The 22,014-nt window shown below is 35.9% G+C and overlaps 1 protein-coding gene across 1 annotated transcript in view; it reads right to left on the reverse strand.

The window, feature by feature from the left end:
• LUZP2 (leucine zipper protein 2) overlaps window positions 1–22,014 on the reverse strand; it is a 200,778-nt gene that overhangs the window by 113,467 nt on the left and 65,297 nt on the right. The window contains exon 2 of the mRNA XM_074148768.1: window positions 854–971. Within this exon, the coding sequence (XP_074004869.1) occupies window positions 854–971 (118 nt within the window). The remainder of the gene's footprint in view (window positions 1–853; window positions 972–22,014) is intronic.

Consider the following 22,014-nt stretch of genomic DNA (forward strand, 5'->3'; position numbering starts at 1 on the left):
ACTGATACACAGTACAAGTATTTCTCTGTGAACAGATACAGGGATGCTACTCTTTATATTTTTCTCATCTAGCTTACATCAAATGGAAGATCAAAATGCAGTGTCAGAAAAATACTGTCCTTTTAAATGGCATGAAATACAGAGACAAATCTCAACCAAGAATCAGGCTGAATGTTTTCATCAGACCAATAGACTATATCTGGAAAAGACAGGCATGCTCTCAAGTGAGCATCTGGTGATTTCAGGGCCTCAAATCCAGAACAGGATTTTTCATCTATTTTTCACTCCAAGGAGCTGATTTGACTCCAGAGTTAATCTGACTATTGCCCTTTCAGTTTATCCATGACACCTCAAAACCTCCCAAGTTGTCTCAGCTCTAGCTGGAGGCTCATCTAGCACAATTTGTCAGCTATACTTGTAAAGTAATGCCCTGCAGTAAATCCAGTCAGTCCGCATGCGTGGCATGTCAGGTAGCTAAAGTGAGCAGCTAAACGAGGTTGAGTAGATGGAACTCATCAGCAAAGATGCAACCTGCAAGAGTAAAGGAAATCCTTTATAGTAGCGGACAGGACAAATGTGTGGTAACTCCACTAAGACAGCTTATTCTATTTCCTTCCATTCCTTTTTTTATTCTACTATGCTCTATTTTCCTTTTTTTTTTTTTTTTGAGTAAGTGGTCAAAGGGCCTAAACTCATTAGGATAACGTTTTCCATAGAAACGTCAGTACAAGGTCAACAAAATAATAATTATTCACATACCAAAAAAGCTCACCCCATATTTTTTATAATAAATACATATCAATATGAAAAAATCAAGGCAAATAATCCTACAGAAACCAAGACATAACCTAACCTGGAGGTTTACTTTAATTCCCTCAAGTTCTTTAGAGGTCTTCGACAGTTGACGAAGGATATTGCTCCTTTCCTTAAAGACTTCTTTCAGCTGTCTTTCCAGTTCTTCATAGCCCTGTCTAACACAGAAAATAGAAGCATGAGATCTTCTCAAAACATTCCTCAATGCATTCGAAAACAGTCTTAGGTCATACAAATTTTACTAATTCAAACATTCTTTATAGATTCCTAATTGGAGTTTGGGGAGGTCCCTCTGTTCACCTGTATAATAACTTGATTTCTCCTAACATAGATAAATAGATGTCTTATAAGTCAAAAGGATGTGCTGCATCTGACTACACAAATTATCAGACTGAAACACTGTTAATGGTGTATTGTCTGTGATGAACGGGAGACAGAAAAGATATATTTAATGTGAGTGATGGTACACTGTGAGATTTTTCATGTTTTAAAAGATATTCCCTGCAAGAAGCCAAGCAAAACTTTGAAAGTATGAATTTCTGTGACAGCCAGTAATTTGAGGGAAGGATGATTCACATCTGTTTTAACTTTGCAAAATATATTTCATTCCACAATTCCCCCCACTTAAATCTCCTTAAAGTATAAACTAGAACTGACAAATATGCTAAGAGGAATCAAACCTAATTATTAATTAATGGATATGTCAAAATATTCTATCCTTTTCAAAATGGTAATTTTAACTTGGAATGCAAACTATATATTTTAAAGTTTTTCTAAAATCCACAATGAAATAAATCCAACATATATTGGTTTAGGTTGAATGACATACAGATCCAGCTCTCATACCCCGTTTCAGAAAAAAACCCCAAACATTATAGTTAATTCTAAAACAACACACTTTCATTTGAGTTATCTTCTATTGCTTCTTTTGAGGAAGACTCAAACATCCATTCCCTCTACAACTTAATTTTATTTTTTTCCTCCTTGCTGTACCTCTGGTTCTAAGAAGGGTTGTGTGGGGAAGAACCTCAACTCTGCAACACATCAGTAATATTTTATTATCAGACCCAAGACCTTGAAGTTAAACAGGAATCTCAATGCTCCTTTAATGGATTTTGAATACTCACTTTAGCAAAGAAACTCAGTGAAGCGAATTAAATATGCTATTATCAGCCCTATCTATTTTAGCAATAGCTCACAAAATACGATAGATTTATGAAAAAAGAAAATCCTTCTATATTAAATGATACTTTGGACACCTAGAAGAGATGAAAGCGAATAAAATGTCTCTTTCATCAACACAAGACTTTAGGCAACAAATTTTCACTGTATATTGAAGTTTCAGGAATAATTATATTCAGCTTTGACAGAATGTTGCAAATTAAAAAGGATAGAGTTCTTTGAGTTTGCATCTCTAATGAAATACAAAACATCTCTAATTTCTGCTTGCTGCTGCAAAATAAGAACTAAGATGATTTGTCTGCAATGTAGCACCCAAACACTTTCAGTGAAGATCTTAAGCACAATTTCTAGGTCAACTGTTGCATTTTACAGCAGAAGTTATCTTTTAGAGGAAAGTTGAAAAGGAAAAGAGGAGGGAGATTCACCCCCTCAATAACAAAAAATGTTAAGTTTTCCCAGGGTGGTTAAATAAAAACTGCAGTCTTTCTAACGTGTTCCATAGCTGATAAATAAAAGCTTAGCTGTCAGTAAAATATTTTATTCTCTTTATAAACTTTGCTTTTTCTTTCAATTTGTGGATGAACTTTACTTCAAGAAACTGTGGTTTCAAACCATTTCAATTATGTTCATCCATCAGAGGAAAGGAAAAACTGCAGATCTAATCAGGGAACAAGAAGTACTTCTGAGAATGACTGCAAGAAGACACGGCGTAAAGTCAGTGTTAAGGACATAATGCCAGAACTCAGCTATTCATACCTACTGGTAACCAAACAGCACCCACAAGTAATCTAGTTATCCTTGATATGGACAACTAATATTATAAAAAATAAACCATCTCAAATAGACATCACGTAGTGAAAGTCATCACAGGTTTACAACAAAATTCACATGCCAAGATACTGAACCTTCCAGAATTTAGTATGATTTACATGGAGGGTTTGGTTCAAATTTTTCTATCAAACTGAATGAAAGATCCTACTGTTATATATGAATTAAATCTAGCCAGTGCTAAAATACCTGATAAATCTTAGCATTCTGGTTGTTACCTGCAATGTAAATAAAATCTCCTGCATTTAAGTTTTATATCGAAACACCTATCGTTTTTTTGTTACCACTCCAGCTACGTGTGATTTTAAACAAGTTATACATCACTGTACAAGAGCTGTCTCACCTCAGCGGCAGTAACAACGTTATGTGTAATCAGCCTGACAAGCTTCAGAGAACACTCCCCTTTTAATTTGCTGACGAACAGAGGTCAAGGAGGAATGTCCTCCTGCTAAAGCAATCAGGTAGTTTCAATAAGGTCATCACTTCCATTCCTCTTTTAGCATCACAAAATGTGTGTGTTAGACTTAATGGTCTCTTTTGCGGCTGATATGTCGTGCTTTTGTTTAAAGTTAAGCTTTGCATTTAAAAAAAAAAAAAATTACCTGCAAGTGGTAACACTGTTTTAACGATCACTTTAAAGTAACATCACCACCCCTAACTCCAGTTTAGCTTGAGCATTTAAAGGCCATCTGTCCCAAGCAGCTAATTATGCTGCCCATGGGTACTCAATTGGCACAGATTTCATTCTCCTGTCTTGTAAATACTGATATCTTCCAATTTGCATCAATTAAGGCATTTCCTGAATTTTTAAATTTAATTTAGTATAAACTAAGCATGCTCTTACATTTTCTGTCATATTACATTTTGTGGCACACTGAGCTGGGAGGAGACAAAACACCAAGAACAAACTTACACAGAGAATCACAAAACAAACCATACCCTCAGAACTGTTAGAAGAGAACTTAAAAAAATGAAAGAACAGCAAAGACACAAGACATAGCTATCACATCTATTAACCCTTAGCTCCTCAAAGCTTTTAATCGTGGACAATATTTTATCTGATGACAAGCCTTGACTCTTAGCATTGTGTCCAAGCACAGTGTCCATGTAGTGAAGGCAGTAAAATCCAGCTCTTCCCGTGTGGCAGCCAACAAACCCTTGGATCAGTTCATCTTTTTGGATCACCTGAATTTCTACATTGCAAACTTGTGTTATTTAGTCTAACGTAGTGCAATGCAAGTGAAAAAGGTAAACTTGTAAAATGCATTGCTCTAAATCGTGAATCTTTTAGATGATTCAAGTCAGTGTTTTTCTACAAAACTGAATATACATTCACTTTTACACTTCTTTAGTATTAACAGGATTCTCAGGATTGGGTTTAAGGAAAGATCCATGGTCAATTGGTTTTCTTATTCTCCCCGTTTTGAATGCTAAAAAAACAAATTTTGCTCTCTCATATATTTGATAAGCACTCTATGGAAGTTTTCACATACATACATAAATGTAAATATAAGTATGGATAGACAGGCAATTCTAGAAAAAGTAATTTTTCCACATCAGCACGCCCTTACTCTGCAGCTATGAAAAGCCTAATGTTTTTTCTGAAGCTAATGTTCGATTAAAAAAAAAAATAAATTCCACCATGATATAGTAACATTTTTCCATATTTGAAAACACATAAATCACAAAATATATAATCACAAATACAGAATTTTGTCCTGATGAATATCAGCAAACTCCTCTGATTGCGATTAACTAACAAGAAGGTTATTTGTATAATTAAGAAAAAACTGCAACATAGAAAGCAATTGGACCAGATATCAACAAGCCTTAATCAGCATAATTCCTCTGAATTCAGAGAAGATTTAAGTTGAAAGAACACCTAATCTACATCTAGGAACCTGAATGAAACATACGACATGGATGGCATCATCCCTCACCATGTGGGAGAAAATAAGAGAAGGAACTGTAGTAGAAAAAACAGTGAAATGTTAAACTCAATGATAAACTACGTGTGTGTGGAGAGAGAAAGGATTTTTGCAGCCAGAACAATTTGCTTATGCTGAACTTGGATGCCAGTTTTGTACTAAAGGACAATTCTGGAAGAAGTTGAGTCAGTTAATGTGACTTGTGTCACCACTGCATCACCCTGCCATAAACACCATGAAATCCCAGTGACTCAGAAACTGTGAGGGTTCTTTACTCGTTTTGCGGTATAATTATACATGGCCGAAATAGCTTAAACCCATTCCTAGGACACTTCACTATGAGATTATACACAGATTAAATCTGTTCTCTGAATATTAGGTTACACCAGTTACACCATTGTGCAAAATAAAGTGTCATTATCAGCATATCCACCTGGGACTAAAATGAATATTTGCCATTTTAGCACATGAATGCTTTTACAAATGTTCATTATGAAACAGAACGATTTAGCAATACTCTGCACATTAAGGTCACCTGTAGTACTCTAATTGCAAGTTGTTTCCCTTTTACCATCAGGCTATTGATGTAGTGTCAGTGTAAATTCCAATATCATTTGTTTTCAGGGAATGATATTCACTTACACTTTTAAGCTTAGTCAGCTGTTCTGACTCTTCTATTATTCTTACTGACGTGATTTAATAGATTATAGTAAACATTTCAGCAGATTCTAATTTTCAGTATGCAACAGAGACAAATGCCTAGTAACCAGAAAGACTCACCACCCAGAGATCACTCCACCTCTGACTGTTATTTCCTTAAATATTAGAAGGTAGGCTTTTAGTCTCCACTATACGGATTGAGTTTATTTCTCACTGAATAACATGTACTATGTCAGGACAAAGTAAAATTGATTTTGTTTTCCCACTAGGTTTACAAAGCCTGTCTTTGAAATAAAACTTTTATAAATATTTCAATTATTTATGGTACATAAATGTCCCTGACTGAAGAAAACCCAACCCTTAAAACAAAAGAGCAAACTGAAACACAGTCTGCAATTTCAGAAAAATTTAGATATCTCTTTCAGCAAATCTGTTGTCAGCTATATTCTTTAAGCCACTCTTTCTAAAAAACTTCACTGTTCTAATTGCAACTAATAGTTTAGGGCATTCTACTGTGAATTCTAAGAAAATTAGGTGAGATGATGAGAAGGTTACAGCTTCATGGGTTTGGTTAGTATTTTAAAGGAGCAGCAGTTAAGAAAGGAGTATACTGTATACATTTTCATGCATCATAAACAGTAAATGCTGCTTACAGAGCACGCTTGGAAAGTGCATGATTGCCTAGGTGTTTCTAAAGCAATCTTTTGAAGACATTCTTGGTGGCAGATGTGTACATATGAATGTGGTTTGTATTCAATTGAGAAAGATTCATCACAATTCCAAATCAATGTATCTGGAAGGTGAAGATAAGAATCTTTAGAACTGTAAAAAAAGCAAACAAGAAGGAAATAACTTTTGGTAACAGAGCATTATAATGTTGCTTTTTCTCTCTTTCTAAATATTAGCATTTTTTATCTAGAGATTCAGTGGGAGGGAAGCAATTTATTAATGATTAGCAAACAGAATGATCAGTTTATCTAAATAGAGTAGGCAATATATAATATATATAATTATAGTGTGTATCTATGTAATGTATTATAATAGTATCCAATCCGAGTTTCAACTACTTGTATCTGATTTCAGTGAATTCTGAATTAACAATTATATTTGGGAAAAAAAAAATCATATAAGCATTAAGTTGATCATCAGATAAGCTCTTGCTGAAATCCAGCCTTTGTCAGATACAACCACTCTCCATACTCAAATAGCACTTTCGTTATATGTTTTGTATTTGGGTATTATCTAAACACTGTGTTTCAGAGTGTGGGGGGCGGGGAAGGAAGGAGGGAGGAAGAAAAATGAACAGAAAACTTGGGGACTTAGAGCAAGACAAGGACCTTCATAATTTGTACAAAATGTATATACAGTTGGAATGTTTCATCCCTACCTACTGAGAATAACGTATGATCTGGTAATCCAGGCTTGATTTATTAACAGTTCAAATAAAAATCACATTGTCAGTACATGTATGACTATAGCAGGTTATGACCATTTAAGTAGAATTAAGTGCCCAACCTATTCTAACTTTAATAGCCCACAAAATGATAGGAGCGCTGATGCATCTTATTTGGTTTCTACATAGCTAGCAGCTAGAAATTCAGGCCCTTTGCATCTATTTCCTCTTATTTTTTAATGCACTCATCGTAAATAAACCAAAACAATCTATCATCTTTTTGGCAGATTCTTGGCTGTGCATCAGCAGGGAAAAGATGCAACTGTCAGTTCCCATCAATGAGTCAAGGAGCCAAAGGAGATTTCTGAGGACTTGTGGCTGGCTTAGACACCCGGCCCAGGGAAATGAAACAGCAAGTTGAATCATCAATGTATAACGTGAGACTGAAAACCAGCACCCAAAAGAAAATCCCAACTTGTATAAATCCACTGAAAAGTGCACAGGCCACAAAAGCAGAGTTGATACCACGAGGAAGGACTGTACAAAATTCTGTGACTGACTCCACAGTAAAATGAACTCCTCCCAAACATACAGATAGGTGTGTTGAGCCTTTTTAATTCTTCAGTAGGCTCTTTGCCTAGAACAATGAATCCATACTGGATTTATACAGCTGTAACATGGAACAGACATCTTCAGAAAAGGAAGTTATTAAACTCTTTGCAACCTACTCAAACACAGACTGCATATATATGGACTTGTTCTCTGTATGTAGAGTTGACTTTTCACATCAGTTCTACAGGATTTAGTCTTTAATAGGAAATCCATTAACATCAAACCCATTCTTTTTCCAATAGCTAACATTACCCTTTTCAGTTCTGATATTCTTCATCATTTATGTCCATAATACTCCCTGATTTTCTACTGCACATTTAAAACTTTTGACTATGACCTCAATTGTATTACCCTTAAATTTAGTACTGTTGCACTAGTCTTCTCAAATAACCAGCAATACTTTTTTCCAGCTTCTTTTACATTACAGTCAGATTAATCTTTCTGTCCCAGCTAGCTGTATAATTCAATCTCATAGTTGTTTTAGAATTTTACATTTAATTCTGCTGCTTAATAAAAAGAGAACCTACCAACGTCATGGCATCTGTAGGAAATTTCACTCTCTGTAAGCTGTTATTTCAGGTGATATAAAATTGAAATATTTCTACTTTACCTGACAAAACTGTCCATGGGTATCCTTGAAAGTCTATTTCACTGTTTAAAAACTTAGTTTAGTAAAGTTCACTGATCAGCTATAATCAAGTTTTAGAAATGAAACTTGTAAAACTTTTTTTTTTCAATTAACCCAGAGGTAACAAGATGAGAAATTAGTCCCAGATCATTTGATTCTATGTACATAACCATGCACACACACAATGTATACATATATAAATGTAGACACAAATAAGATGTATAAACCTAGGGCTAATGCATTTCTAGGCAGAGATACGCCATAGGAGTATTCTTTTTAAATTCAAGCTGGAACCCTATAATGTTGCAAAGAACATGCATAGTGAGATCAGCTGGCAGCGTGATCTAGATTTACCAAGCCCACTCAACATTTCTACTGGCTGTGGAAGGGCAAACAAGAGGGTATATGGTTAGTTAAATTAACTTCTCCTACTCTATTTTTAAAAATAAATGTGACTTGTCTTAACAATAAGCTCCTCACCTTGTGCTATATGGCACTTCCCAAAAATCTAATACTACTAAGTTAGATTCATTGCCATAATAAACCATAATTCGCATCTTAAGAAGTTAGGATAAAGCTATATTGGTACTTAAGGGAATTATGTGCTTGACTAACCCCTCATTTACCACCAAGATCCCGCATTCCTCACCAGTTGCTATCCAGCACCACGGGCACCTAAAGCATTTTCTATGTTACTAGAAATTAAATCCTGACACTGCTGAATTGATCACAGGCACCAAGAATGGAACAAAGAGGACTTGAATCCATGGTCTGGTGACCAAGCATGTACCTAGTTTATGGACAATGCAAGTGCTGATCTTGTGAGTATTTATTTAGGCAGGAAGAAAAGCCAAAGCAACAAGCAGTGTGGAAACTAGTGTTCTCCCGCACTTATGGAGACCTGGGAGGGGCTGGAAGTTGCATGGATAATGTAAACTGTAATAAGAAAATAGTTGTGATTTCTGCTAAAGGAATCTAAAGTCCCTTCACTGAAATGAACGCTACAAAGATTGCCAAACAAGGCAGCCCAGACTGGCTCCCCCGTGTTCCTTCAACACCAAAGGCGTCCCATTTACACAGCTTATTCACAAAAGGTAACTCCAGCCTGAGACGGGCTAACCCCTTTATATTCCGTGATATTTGAAGGAGAACAACCACCCTTTCAGACAAGGAATACAGTGACTCAGGACCAAACCACTCTCTGGCAAGATTTGTCTCTCCCACTGACCTCAGAGGAAGCCAAGTGATAAGCATCATCAGGGTACTGTTTTCTGGGAAAGACGGAACAAAACTGCTGGTTTATTCAGCGAACACAGGTGTGGTACTGACAGTAGAGGAGTGATCCTGATAAAGGCTGGCAGGCTGCCTGCTCGCACCAGGGCTGCCGGCACAGGCCCACTCACCTGGAGCAGCCTCCACCACCTTTGAACATAACTATAGTTACAGATTTTCAAAATCCTTACTCTGCTTAAGAATTTAGAGAAGATGTATCTGCACCTCCATTTCTAGTCTGTCTCACATGTTTGAGACAGCAGGCATTAAAGAAAATAATTGGGTTACTAGCAGCAGATATATATATATATATATATGTTAAAATTTGGAAGAAAGACATTTCCTTACTATTTAAGCTCCTACCATTACAAAATATGATTATATTAGGTTTATCCTGTAGCAACAAATTTCCTATTTTTTTCCCAAATATTGCCAATTTCTAAATTTTTTTTTTTTCTAATTTCCTAGTTTCCAAATACTTAACATTGCTGTTGCATCCTAATGTCTACATTAGTTCTGCTCAGACGTGAAGAAAACAGTCTATTCAGTAAAATTCTTCCTCTTTCAAATGCTCTGGTGTTAATGCTATTCAACCTACATCATTACAAAAAATAAATGCCAACGTTTTTCAACTGAAGAAATAAAAAATGCCTCCATTTGATTAAAATTGTTCCAGACATTCTTACAGAAACTTAGAAATTCAAGAAGAAAAACTTTATTGAATATTCCATCATCTTTTCCTGCTGAGACCTTACTGTTCTCTGTTGTACAGATTATAGTATTTCAGCTCTTTAAATTTTACAATGGCTCAAAGCCTTGGAACTTCTGCCACCACCTCTGGGAAGCATTTCCACAGTCTACCAAAATGAGAATATTTAAAAAAAAAAAAAAAGTCTCCTAACTCTTGCCAAAAAATCTGTCGCATCCAATTTTACTGCCTCCTTTTTCCCCTTCATGGTGCTATGAATTAAAATATGCTAGGCACGTAAAGAGTAAGGACAACCTCATGGTTGGAAAGGCATCAGATGTAAACAACTTATTTTCTTATTGTGTTTTATAGGCAATTCATATGGCTAGTTTAATACTTAGATTTTTGTTCATGCACTTTGACATCTGAGATTAAGGAATATCACCAGTACCAGAGTCCTATCTGCTACTGAATCTGGCTGACCTGGAATGACTGAGTATATTCAGTAGAAAATTTGTCAGTTTTAATTGACTCTTCTCACATGGCATCCTTGGTCTTACAATATTAGAGCCTCACTCAGGGGAATACCAGAATCTGTCTTGGATTCTTGATAAACTTTTCAAAACCATCTGGGGGCAGCTTGCCTGCAGTAAACCTCCACTTTTTCTTTTTTAAATCCGTCTGCTGGACAGTTATACAAAAGAAAAATCCTGCTTATCCCTTCAAAAGACTACTTTTGAAAGGGAATGCAGTAGGAATACTCCGTCCTACCTAGTAGAAGGATTTCTAGATACTTGTTTTACTCAATCTGGCACAAAACAAGAAAGTGAAACCCAAGCTCCTTATAATGCATGTCACTGCTCAGCAATTCTGTTAGCAGGTCTGTCCTTGCACCTGCTCTTTACCCCTTTCTAGTGACATTAGAACAATAAGCGGAATAGACAGAAACAATTGTATAGTTCATTTTCTGCCAGAAAGGACAACTTTGAACAATTTACCATTAAATTTTTCCTTATGGTATCAAACCACCTTTAACTTTGTTCGCTCCACTGTGAAAATAGATTATCTGAAGATATTATCCTGTGCTTGTACCAAATACAGGACCACATGTGCTGCTACTAATTTCTTTAGGATCTTTAATATATTACAAAATAATTGAAGTAACTCTTTGTTACTTTTTTTGCTTGTATTGGCACAATGATGGTACTGTTCCACTGACACAAGCAGGATGTCTTCTTCAATTCTGATTATATAACTTTTAAAAACTCTTCTCCACATCTTGAACTTTGTCCTCACTAAACTTCAAACACTTGCTTAAAATACTCATAAAGCCTAATTACAGATAAGTGGTGTTCTGGGTAAAAATCCATGTTCTTATATACTATACTTAACCCGAAGTCCCTAGTCTATTGAGAACAATTGAATTTTATTTTCTTGTTACTATATATTAAGCATTTTTATTGAATTGTACAGATGTACTGAATTTCTATTTTAAATACAATTAAACAGTAGCCCCAAAATGCATTACTTATTAGGGTCATATATTGGTCAACCAACTAAAACCTTTATCTTGACTTTACCCATAACGTCACTTCATTTGTATTTCTCAATGTGATATGATCATCAGATAAAAAAAGTCAAAAGAAAAGTCAGGCAAGCTGAAAAAAAAAAAAAAAAATACAGCTGTATCTGCTAAGGATCAAGGTATGGTCCCATAGGGATGAATGTGGATTGTAGAAAGACAGAAACAGGACAAAATCATTGAGTGGAAAAGGAGATATAGAAGCAGCAGAAAATAAATATGAAGTTCTGAAGAGTAAACTGAAATCTGAATGACAGCCAGAAATATCTGAAGAGCTCAAAAGAATTGGCAAGTCCTGGGTAAGCAGCGAAGAGGGCTAAATAAAGAACCTGAGGTCCACTGCTGTGTGCCTCTGACTCCTTAACAACAAAACACTTCTTTCAGCATAGCCTGCACCAGGGAAACTTGGAGCAATAAAATGTACAGCAACTAGTGAATACAAATTATGAAGAAGACACAAGTACCTGTGAAGCAATGGAACTGGCAATTTCAAAAAATGTTAACTTCTGAACAATTAAAGAGAAATGCTGAAAACAAAAAAAGAAATTAGGTAGATCTTAAAAAACAAGGAACACAAAATAAATGAAATAGATATAAAAGCAAAATTATTTCTCTAACACTTGCCAAAATATTGCTAATTTATATGAGAGAGATATAGTCCTCTCAAACTGAACCACAGGAAGTTATCCAGAAATAGCTGTATGCAGAAAACACTGCAATGTATCACAGTATCTACTCTGTGCCTCTCCTTTCAAGAGACGATATAGAGCTACATATATTATTTCAACACTTCTTTATCCTGTGAAATGCTTCTCTTTGGCTCAAAAATGTACTGAAACTCAAGTTTAAAAGAAAAAAGAAGTGATACATAGTAATTTAAGTAACAGCTGCTATTCTCATTGGACCAATACCCAAAACGATATTGATTTTTCTCTTTATAAAGTCTGTATGAAGATAGTCTTCATACAATTAAGCTTAAATGTAATTGTCTAATAAAGACTGCCTGTGATATTTATAGCTTGACAATTCATCAGTAATATATCTAAAAAAGCAGAATAACATGTGAACAGATAGACTCCAATGGATGACACAATAGAAGAGATCAGCAAAACAAGCATGCTTTACTTTTTTACATTAGGTTTATTTATATTTTTTCTTCTAAGACAACTTTGTATTTCCAAAGACTTGGACATACGATTTTATGTCTATAATAGAAATTTTAGCTTAACTTATTAATCACCATGTCATCTATCCATTCTGAAACTTATCTTACTAGTGTGTAGAACTTTGGCGAAATTTGGATCAATTCTTAATGAATTCTTTGGTCATTTTCACTAAACATTTTTATTTCAGAAAACCCTTTAAGGTCTATGACGAAACAGTCAGGCAACTTACTCCCTTCTTTCCATCAGTGTTCCCGCTGTGTTTACTTGTCCAGTGCCTAAACCACTTCATAACCACAAATCATTTTTGTTGGATTTTTGTCTATCATTTTAGTATCTGAATGATCCAGAACACAATTGGGTAATTTTCTTCATTGGAATAAACATCCTTAGTGAACAGCCGAGAATGCCATGAGAGGAAAAGAAACACCCGGTAATGAGACACTGCTAACCTCAATTTATTAACTGGACTAAGCAAGGGACTCACTGTGTCAGGACAAGCTTCACGCTCACAGTCATACCTACACCCCAATTGCCACTCCGATGAGCTGGCACAGTCACGCCTGGGGGAAACACAGCACTTTGGATAAAGTGCCTCAATGTCGTGCACTGAGTGGCAGACAGGCACCAACACGTGATGGCTCTCCCCCTCCTTTTTACATTGCCTCCTCCCCAATCTCTGCTACCTGGTGGTTTTATGACCAGGTGTCAGCACAAGCCTACAGGCAAAGTATCAGTGATACTGTGGGTATAGCTTCCAGCAGTTTCAGGTATTACTCTGCTGTTGATACCCAGACCGGGCCAAGTGATGCGAACTGGTTGATGCACAGACCATTCCAAGGCTCGTCATGCTCAGGTCCTGTTTGCATCATGTTAGGAATAGCGATACTCAGTTACTCAACTCTTGACCAAGACAAGGTCACGATGTTCCTGTGACAAGGAGAAAGGAAAAACTAAAGACAAAATACAGGGGAATGCCAATGCTTTCAATTGGACACTGATTCCATAGCAGCTTCATCTTCAAATGACTCGGAACAGTGAAAAAATATCACTAACTACAAATTTTCCCTTTCCTTTCCAGAGACTCTGTGGGAACTACAGACACTTTAGAGGTTTTTCAAAGGTCACAGCATAATTTATGACAGAAAGCATTATCAAGTGCAAATATACACGTTTCTATCTCTTCCCACTATAATCTTTTTAATTCATTGAAAATACTTATTTTCTGAATACATCATAATGACAATTACATGGGGAGGGAAGAAACAGCTAAATTTACCACATACAGGATGCAAATCAAGTGGTTAAGAACAATATTCTTATCAAGTTTCATGCAAATTTGTGTTTGCTGTTAAGAAAATCCTTCTGGATTGCTGAAATGCAGCTATGTTAATGAGCAGATATAAAAAGCAAATGCTGAACACAAATGCCCATCTTACTTCCTACAGACTTTCCTTTTCTCAGACACTAACTCTTCCCTCAGCATATGCCTCCATCAGCAGCCAGCACCTGGTATATCGTCTAGATGGAACAAAATGTACCTCTTAACTTCACTCCAAAGTTTTTATTTTTATCAGGTTCCCAGTCATATACGCTTCTTCAGCTGCATCAAGAACTACGTGAACTAAACCTGCTCAGAGAATATCAAATTGACATAGAACAGCTGTGACCATACGTTCGTGTTTTCCTCTCATTCCATATCTGCTTTGACTGACATTCCCATTGCAGATTCAAAGGAAGAAAATGCTGCATACATAACTAGTTCTTCAATACACTTTGTGAGATTAAAAGGTTTTTTTCCAAGAATCATACGTGAACATGCCTGAAATTCGCCATATATACAAACTAAGGAGGATGGCTCAATATATTGGGTACCATTTCACTCCTTAAAGAAAAAGAACTTCCTTCCCCCTGTATCCAGCCCATGTTTACTCGATCAGAATTGAGCCAGATATAACTTTGTGAAATTGCCTATAGCTGCAATTTTTCTTAGCATGACTGTCACACGTTTTCCTAATTGTGATCCTAATTGCATTGTCTTTTGTGATCCTCACTCAAACGATCTCCAAAATAACTGTATAAAAATTGGAGAGAACAGGCTGTAACACTGCTATAGCAATGCTGTGATCATGTAAAATCATACAACTCTTGCTGGAAAGACTTCCCAGGTTATCAGCATACTAATACATGTATAACTGTTCAACTTCCAGTCTACAAATATTACTGCAAAATTTAAATTTTCCTAAATGTCCAAATATCAGATTTCATCATTTCATTCAAATGATAATTTACTTTCACACATAAAATTAATATAATAAAAAAATAAAGAGTTTCACTTGAAAACTGTTCAGGAATTAAAATTTGAACAACTCTAGGCACAACTTAAAAATAATCCTAATTCCTTATCCAAGAAAAATAAAGATAATGGAAATATCTAAGAAAGCTAGTCTGCACATATTCTCATCTCTGAAAACTGTGCTCCTGTGCAGTAGCTGTGCAAGGATTTACCTGTGTTATGAAAAAAGGTGAAGGTCAAATTTCACTTAAATATCTCTTGCCAGTTAAGTAACTTAAATAACTTACATTGCTTAGTTTGAACCTACGCTCAACTTCTCTCTGATAACGGCTTAGTCTTGAGGGAGATAAAAATGTTAATCACTTATCTGGAAACACTGATAACTTAAAACAACTGAGGTTTTTTGCTGTTGCTGGACCTCAGATAATGCGGACAGAGTCTTGGGGAAGATCCTATCCCCTAGTATAAGTACGTGGTTTGAAAAACCATTCCTACTGCTCTTGGAAGTATTGCTGAAGAGCAGACTGACTGGGAGAAACAATACAAGCTTTAGCAGAGATTAGTTACAAATTCCCACAATCAAAGTGAACAGTAGTCAGTCTTTCAGGAGGCTGTAAAGGAGACACTTCTATTTACCACTACGCATTCCAAGAAGGTTAGAAAATGAGTATAACCTATATAACCCCACAGCAATTTAAAGGGTTTATTGATCTACGGCTTTATCGTACCTGAACTGTAGAATGGTTTTCTCAAGGGGAATTACAACATGAGATCACTTATCAAGGACAAGTCCACTCTTTTTCAGGGTGATGTATTTTGCCTTGTAGTTTTTATACCCAAATGTTTAACTAAAACAAACATCATGAAGGATTATAATTATACTGAATTATGGTAATATTAGATATGAGAAAAGATTAGTTGCTTACAGGGTGAGAGTTGTATTTAACATACTCATTCTATGATTTGTGCTGGCTATAAAATTTGGGGTATTGACTTTCTGATAATTCTATCATCGTTTGATCCCTCCCCCAGGGAATAGTTCACTATTCTGAAAAAAAAAACCCAAAAAATCAAAAAGTAACAGCTACATTTTCAGACCAATTGCTCCTTCCACCTGGTGCACTTTCTTACAGGAAACAAAGAAAGCAATTGTACACAGGGGAAAAAAAAGCCTTTGTATGTACAAACATAAATACTTATATCTAAAAATGCACCGAGCCAAAATACAAGGTATTTTCCTCTGGATTTCTTTTTCTTGGAGACTAAATTTAACACTTGAAATCTTACAAAAATATGCTTTTCTAGTTATATATGCTATTCATTACCATGTGAAGAATCTTGTACTTATTTCAGTAACTTCAGAGAAGCAAAGGTGATGTCGATCTCGATGATATATTTACACACTCCCAGTTAGGAGAATTTTAAAAAAAAATGCCTGCACATACAAAATTACACATTCCTATGTAGCTCAGAAGTCAAAAGTGATATTTGTGATAAAAGACTTTGTATAATCATACTTCAAATTCCCAAGCTTCACACATCTATTTATGCTACAAGCAACACTCAGCACATTTGTGCCCTCGTATATTTGCATAAATCCAGAGTTAGGAGGCATGAACTCTAAAGCATTATTAAGACAAAATCTTGAAGAATCCAATTCCTACAGGCTTGCTCAAAGCCAAACACATCTTTCACCTGTATTTCCTGTTCCCTCTTCTTGTTGCAAATCTTGGCCGATATCCATGTTTTTCAGGAAATGATCATCACACTTGTCTGTAAAAGCTTATTTACAGCATGCAATTCAATTACTGATACCGTTATTAAGAACAAATAACTGAAGCACAACAGTAGCAAAAAGAGGTGGCCGACCGTCTCAGACCAACAGGATTATTCTCTACACAAACAGACATTATTTTTATTTGCATAAGGTACATCCTTATTCATATGTCAGGTTTTCAAAGACTATGCAAACATGAAAATAGGAAAGGGAGTTGCAGCACATTAATTACAGCAAAGAGGCCAACTTAACTATTACATCAACAGAGTGGTTGACATTGACCTCAGCAGCACCTGCATTAGGAGCAATATAACGATTCATGTCTTTCCTTTTGGCTGAATACTTACGTGTCAGTAATTTGTGTTCAATTAATATTAAAAGTGGTTATTAATTAATACTGAAAGTCAGGCTTTAAAGTCAAAGTTGGTTGGGCACCACAGCCTCATAATAAATGTTTTATGGCAATTATTGTAATGGAAACTCTTTGATATGAGTCAAGAGCTTCCATTCTCATAAGAAAAATCCCACATAATTCAACCATTAAGAGTAGTAGGATTCTAAATATTTAATGGAGTTCTACAGAAATTATGTTGTGTATAAAACCCTGTATTTTTCCAGTAGCAAACCCTCCAGTAAGAAAACTAGACAAACTGAACCTTGTATACACATCCTGTAGACTTGAAAGGACAGTAACTTTTGAAATCTACCTCAGGGAAACAGATCCAAATGTTTAGTAGCATACCATTTAGTGTTTACGATATAAACCTAGAAGCAAACTCACCAAGAATTACATAGGCATTACACAACTCTGTGATTGCTGTTTATCTTACTAACTTTTGTGTATATTATAAATAAAACTTTGGAATTCTTATGTTTATACTTCTTTTGTGATGAATTTTATGAAGGGGAGGGGTGAAAACAGTAACAATTTTAATATTCATTCACTTTTTTCCTCACTGCACTTCATGACGTGAAACAGTCATTGGAAGCGTGCCTTCCTGTATCAGCTACACAGGTTTGACTTTACGAACCCAAAATAAGATGGCATTTTACTTGCTTTCCTTACACAGCCTATTACTAACGCACATTATCCTAAACCACAATGTCCTTTCTTACAGGGACACCTACTTATTTCTATGTATTTATATCCGAAGCAGTCTTACTGTTGCTAAAGCCATTCTCATTATTATTAGAGTTGCGTGTGCATAAGCAAACCAGGGACTGATGCAACATTCTGTTGTGTTGGATCACTAGAAATTTTCCAAAGAGAACTACCTACTGCACTCACTAGATCATCTCCTGAAGGTACCTAGATTTTTACTTCAAGACAGAAAAATATGAGAGGAGGGAGAGCACAAAGAGTTACGGTTTTAGTAATTTCAAAATTATTTTACTTTGAGCTAATTTACCAAGTGGCTCTTGCTAGAAGGAAAAAGTAATTATAAATCTACAGAAGCAAAGAAGGAAGAGCTACATCCCCCATATTCAACAGCCCAGATATTAGTACGTAGGAGAGTTTGGTTCATATTTTCAACTGCTTTACCTTTTATCTCTGACAATGTAAAGCAACCAGGTTTTAAAGCACTTAGAGGAGACACAGCAGTTCTTGCTGATGTTGTTCACGCTTTATAAAGAATTACATATTCACCATGGGAGGAGTACAACAATCCCATCCCTCATGTGAATGAGTCTCTCAAAAAGAAAAAAAGAAAACCATTCTCAATGGATTAGCCTATTTTATAGAAAGTAAGCCAGCTGTAAAGAAATGGGATTGATGGGTACTTCATCTTCTTACCTTTTGGAGTAACTAATTAGGTTCATATTTTATATATTAAACTTCAAAGGTAGTACAAAACCACAGCCTGTATAACACAGAGAACTCTCCAAGGATTTTATAACATTGGGGAGGGGAAGGTTAGGAAGAAAGAAATACAATTTATTTGAATTTGTTGGGGATTTTTTGGCAACTGAATCAAAACTAATTATTCATTCTACCTCACCACTTTTAACACAAAATCAAAAGTTTATGTTTAAAAACATTAGATGTTTAATACAGCTTATTAGTTGTAAAAAACCCCTAACCCTAGAAAGGGGTCAGAGTTTTCTTTCTGGCTTTTGAGATTGTTTGCTTTGTTTTGACACATTGTTTTCATTGCATGTGGTAACGCAAAGCGTCCCATGTACCTTTAGGGTATGAAAAATGTCACTTTTTGGTTGACAAATAATTGGGCTCAATTACCTTTCCCTCTTTAGGCAAGTAAGACTGGGAAAAAAGCTTTATGAAATCAACAGCCAAGTCACAATAGACCCTGTACAATACTTCAGAGGAAAGGAGAAAGAGGTCTTAGCTACCTAAAACACATCACTTTGAGAAACAAGTATAGTAGTAACACTAATTCCTCTTCGGGACCTCACTAGGCATACTGCTAGGAGAATTATAGTTCTGGCATTTTGTGCTAGTGTTTTACATCAACCCTAAGGCTAGGCTACCCACCAGCATAAGACAACATAGTTCTGTTGAAGGCAACACATTCAGCACATCTGCTCATCTGCAGCCACAGACTTAATTTGACAAAAAGCTCTTTGTTGTAGATAAGTCTTTTTTAGGTTCTTTTCAAATGAGCTCACCTTTGCTGCTTAGCTACAGAAGACTAAGCAGGAGAAAGGAGACGTGGATTTGGAGCAGTCAATTATCTACAATTGCAAGCCTGAAGCAAGAATTCTTTCTTAACTGCAGCTGATTTCTTGGTATACACTGCTCTTATGGGGTCACTTGCAAAGACTTCTTATTACCCATCATTAGTATGACAACCTTTGCAAAACACCAACTATTGATAAATTTAAAAGAAAATTTAATTCGATAACAATTAATTTTCTATCTTCTCGTCAACCTTTTTTTAAAAGCTATTCTTTTATTGCCAACTTTTGGAGGCACTGAAGAGCTCCATACAGAAGATGTTCCAGGAATGTATTTACCCCTGACAGACAAGGGGATTCTGAGAATGAACCAAATGCAAAACAGTATTCTTTATGGCTGAATTTCAATTGTGGGACACCTCCACCTTCTTCTAAGCTTCCCAGTGAAATACAGTTCTCTCCTACATCAGGAAATAGTGGTTAGGCTCAAAATGCACTATTCTATACTCCGACCTACAAGTTGGAATGGAAATTGCTGTTTCATTAATTAACAGCTACGGGAGAGCAATATTTGAAGCTGATTTATGTCATAAAATCTGCAATCTGGATTTTGGTATAGTTCAGAATTGGCCATAAAATAGTAACCTTCACCTTCTTCAAAAGATTCTGAATGAGTCCCTCACATGTTTTCTTAGATAGCTCCTGCAACATAATTTATACAGCATATAGGTTTCTTTGGGGAAGGAAGGGCTGACACTGATTGTCATAAGCACTCTGCTCCCAGCGATATACTAGCATTTTTAAAGGCTGCACAAAAGGTATTTACTATTATCAAATTTTCACAGCTTAACACTTTCAAGTGTTTTGACTAGTATCACATATCCAAGAAATAGAGAAAGGGTGCAGGAGAGTGTCTTGTTTTTAAGAGGAGGACAGCTGTAAGGGGTTAATTTCTATTTTAACTTCATGTATATTTTTTCCAAGTTTTATAATCTTTTCTTTAGTGCTGTATTCAGAAAGCTTATATATTTCCCTGAGAGATCTTTGAGTAGTTTCCTGCTGCCTGTTTCCAAGGAAAAATTAGATTCTCATCCATTATCATTCACATTAGACTGAGTTTTTAAAGTCCGGTATTAAGTTCATATAGCCAAGGTTAAGTGCTTTTATGCTACTACTTTTAATGTAGCCAAACCAAAGAAATCATGATCACTGGACCCTTCATATTTAAAAACTGATGTCTAATTCATCGCTCATGGTTCATTTTCCACTGCATAGTCTGAAATAACCTGTGAAACTAAAGCTCTTCAGCTAATACGGTTCAGAGGAAAGAAAGGAAAAACAAGGAAAAAGGAGTACTGGTGCAGATTTTTTTTTTGGTGGGGGAAGGCAGGGACCTATGTTTTAAATTGTTTCTAGTAGAAAGCAATCTAATAGTCTAGTTCACTGAAACTCTCCCTGATAACTGTAATATCTCCCTCTACATATTTAAGCGTTGCCCTGTAAAGCCTGTTTGCAATTTATGCTTAAGCTATCTTTGGCAAAGCTGTCTATTTACCTTATGGAGTGTAGGTTTTTAATTAGAACAGCATGAAAAATATTTATATTAAACAGACAAAACTGCAAGGAAAAAAGAAGCATCTGGATCTGATGGCTTCAACAATGAAATCTTAACATAGAATATCTTCCAAAGAAATTGCTTTTGTGTAATGAAACAAACTCAAAGAGCAAGCGTCCTTTTCTTCGTCATATGTAGATATTCAACGCAAGACAGAACCTATCCCTGGTCCTACAGTCTCTATAAAATTTAAGTTACAGGACCTCCACAGTTGTCCAAATCCAGTGAAGGAACCTGTGCCAATTAAGTCCACCCCTGGTGCTTTCCTATCCTCTTCTTTTCAAATGCTTTCTCTGAAAGTTGAAAATTACCAAATGGTAGGAATCACAGAATCACAGAATGGTAGGGGTTGGAAGAAGCCTCTGGAGATCATCTAGTCCAACCCCCGTGCCAAAGCACGTTCACCAAGAGCAAGTTACACAGGAAGCCATCATATTTAAAGCACATGGAAGGACGATAGAGAAAGCAGAAACCTAAGGCCTGAGGGCCTTTTTTCCAGCTACTCTCTTTACACATCAGTGGAGCAGAACTGTAAGTACCAGGGCAAATCCCTGATGCAAACACATGGAAGAAACAGAAAAATGAACCTTCATTTAAAAAACAATGCAATGTCTGCCTCTTTTTAGCAAACACGGTCCATTTTACTTTTATAATTGTCAGAGTGCAATGCTGCTGTCAATCCCAAAGATACATTTAAAGATGGATAGATGATCTGGTATTATGCTAAGCAGGTTTTCTGCACTTTCTCTTTGTTGTACTCAGTTCATAGATGTGCTCTGCTATCCATAGACCGCTCAGGAAGGTACATAACACTACCAAGGAATATACACAAAAATTAGTTGTCCTCAGGTTTCCAGAAGCTGAACAGAAAATAAAAATGCACTCTACCCAGGAGCTAGGAATTTATTATCAGCAGCTTTATGCTAAAAGGTGTTAAGGC

Source organism: Numenius arquata, chromosome 6 (assembly GCF_964106895.1).
Source record: "Numenius arquata chromosome 6, bNumArq3.hap1.1, whole genome shotgun sequence".
Lineage (NCBI taxonomy): Eukaryota > Metazoa > Chordata > Aves > Charadriiformes > Scolopacidae > Numenius > Numenius arquata.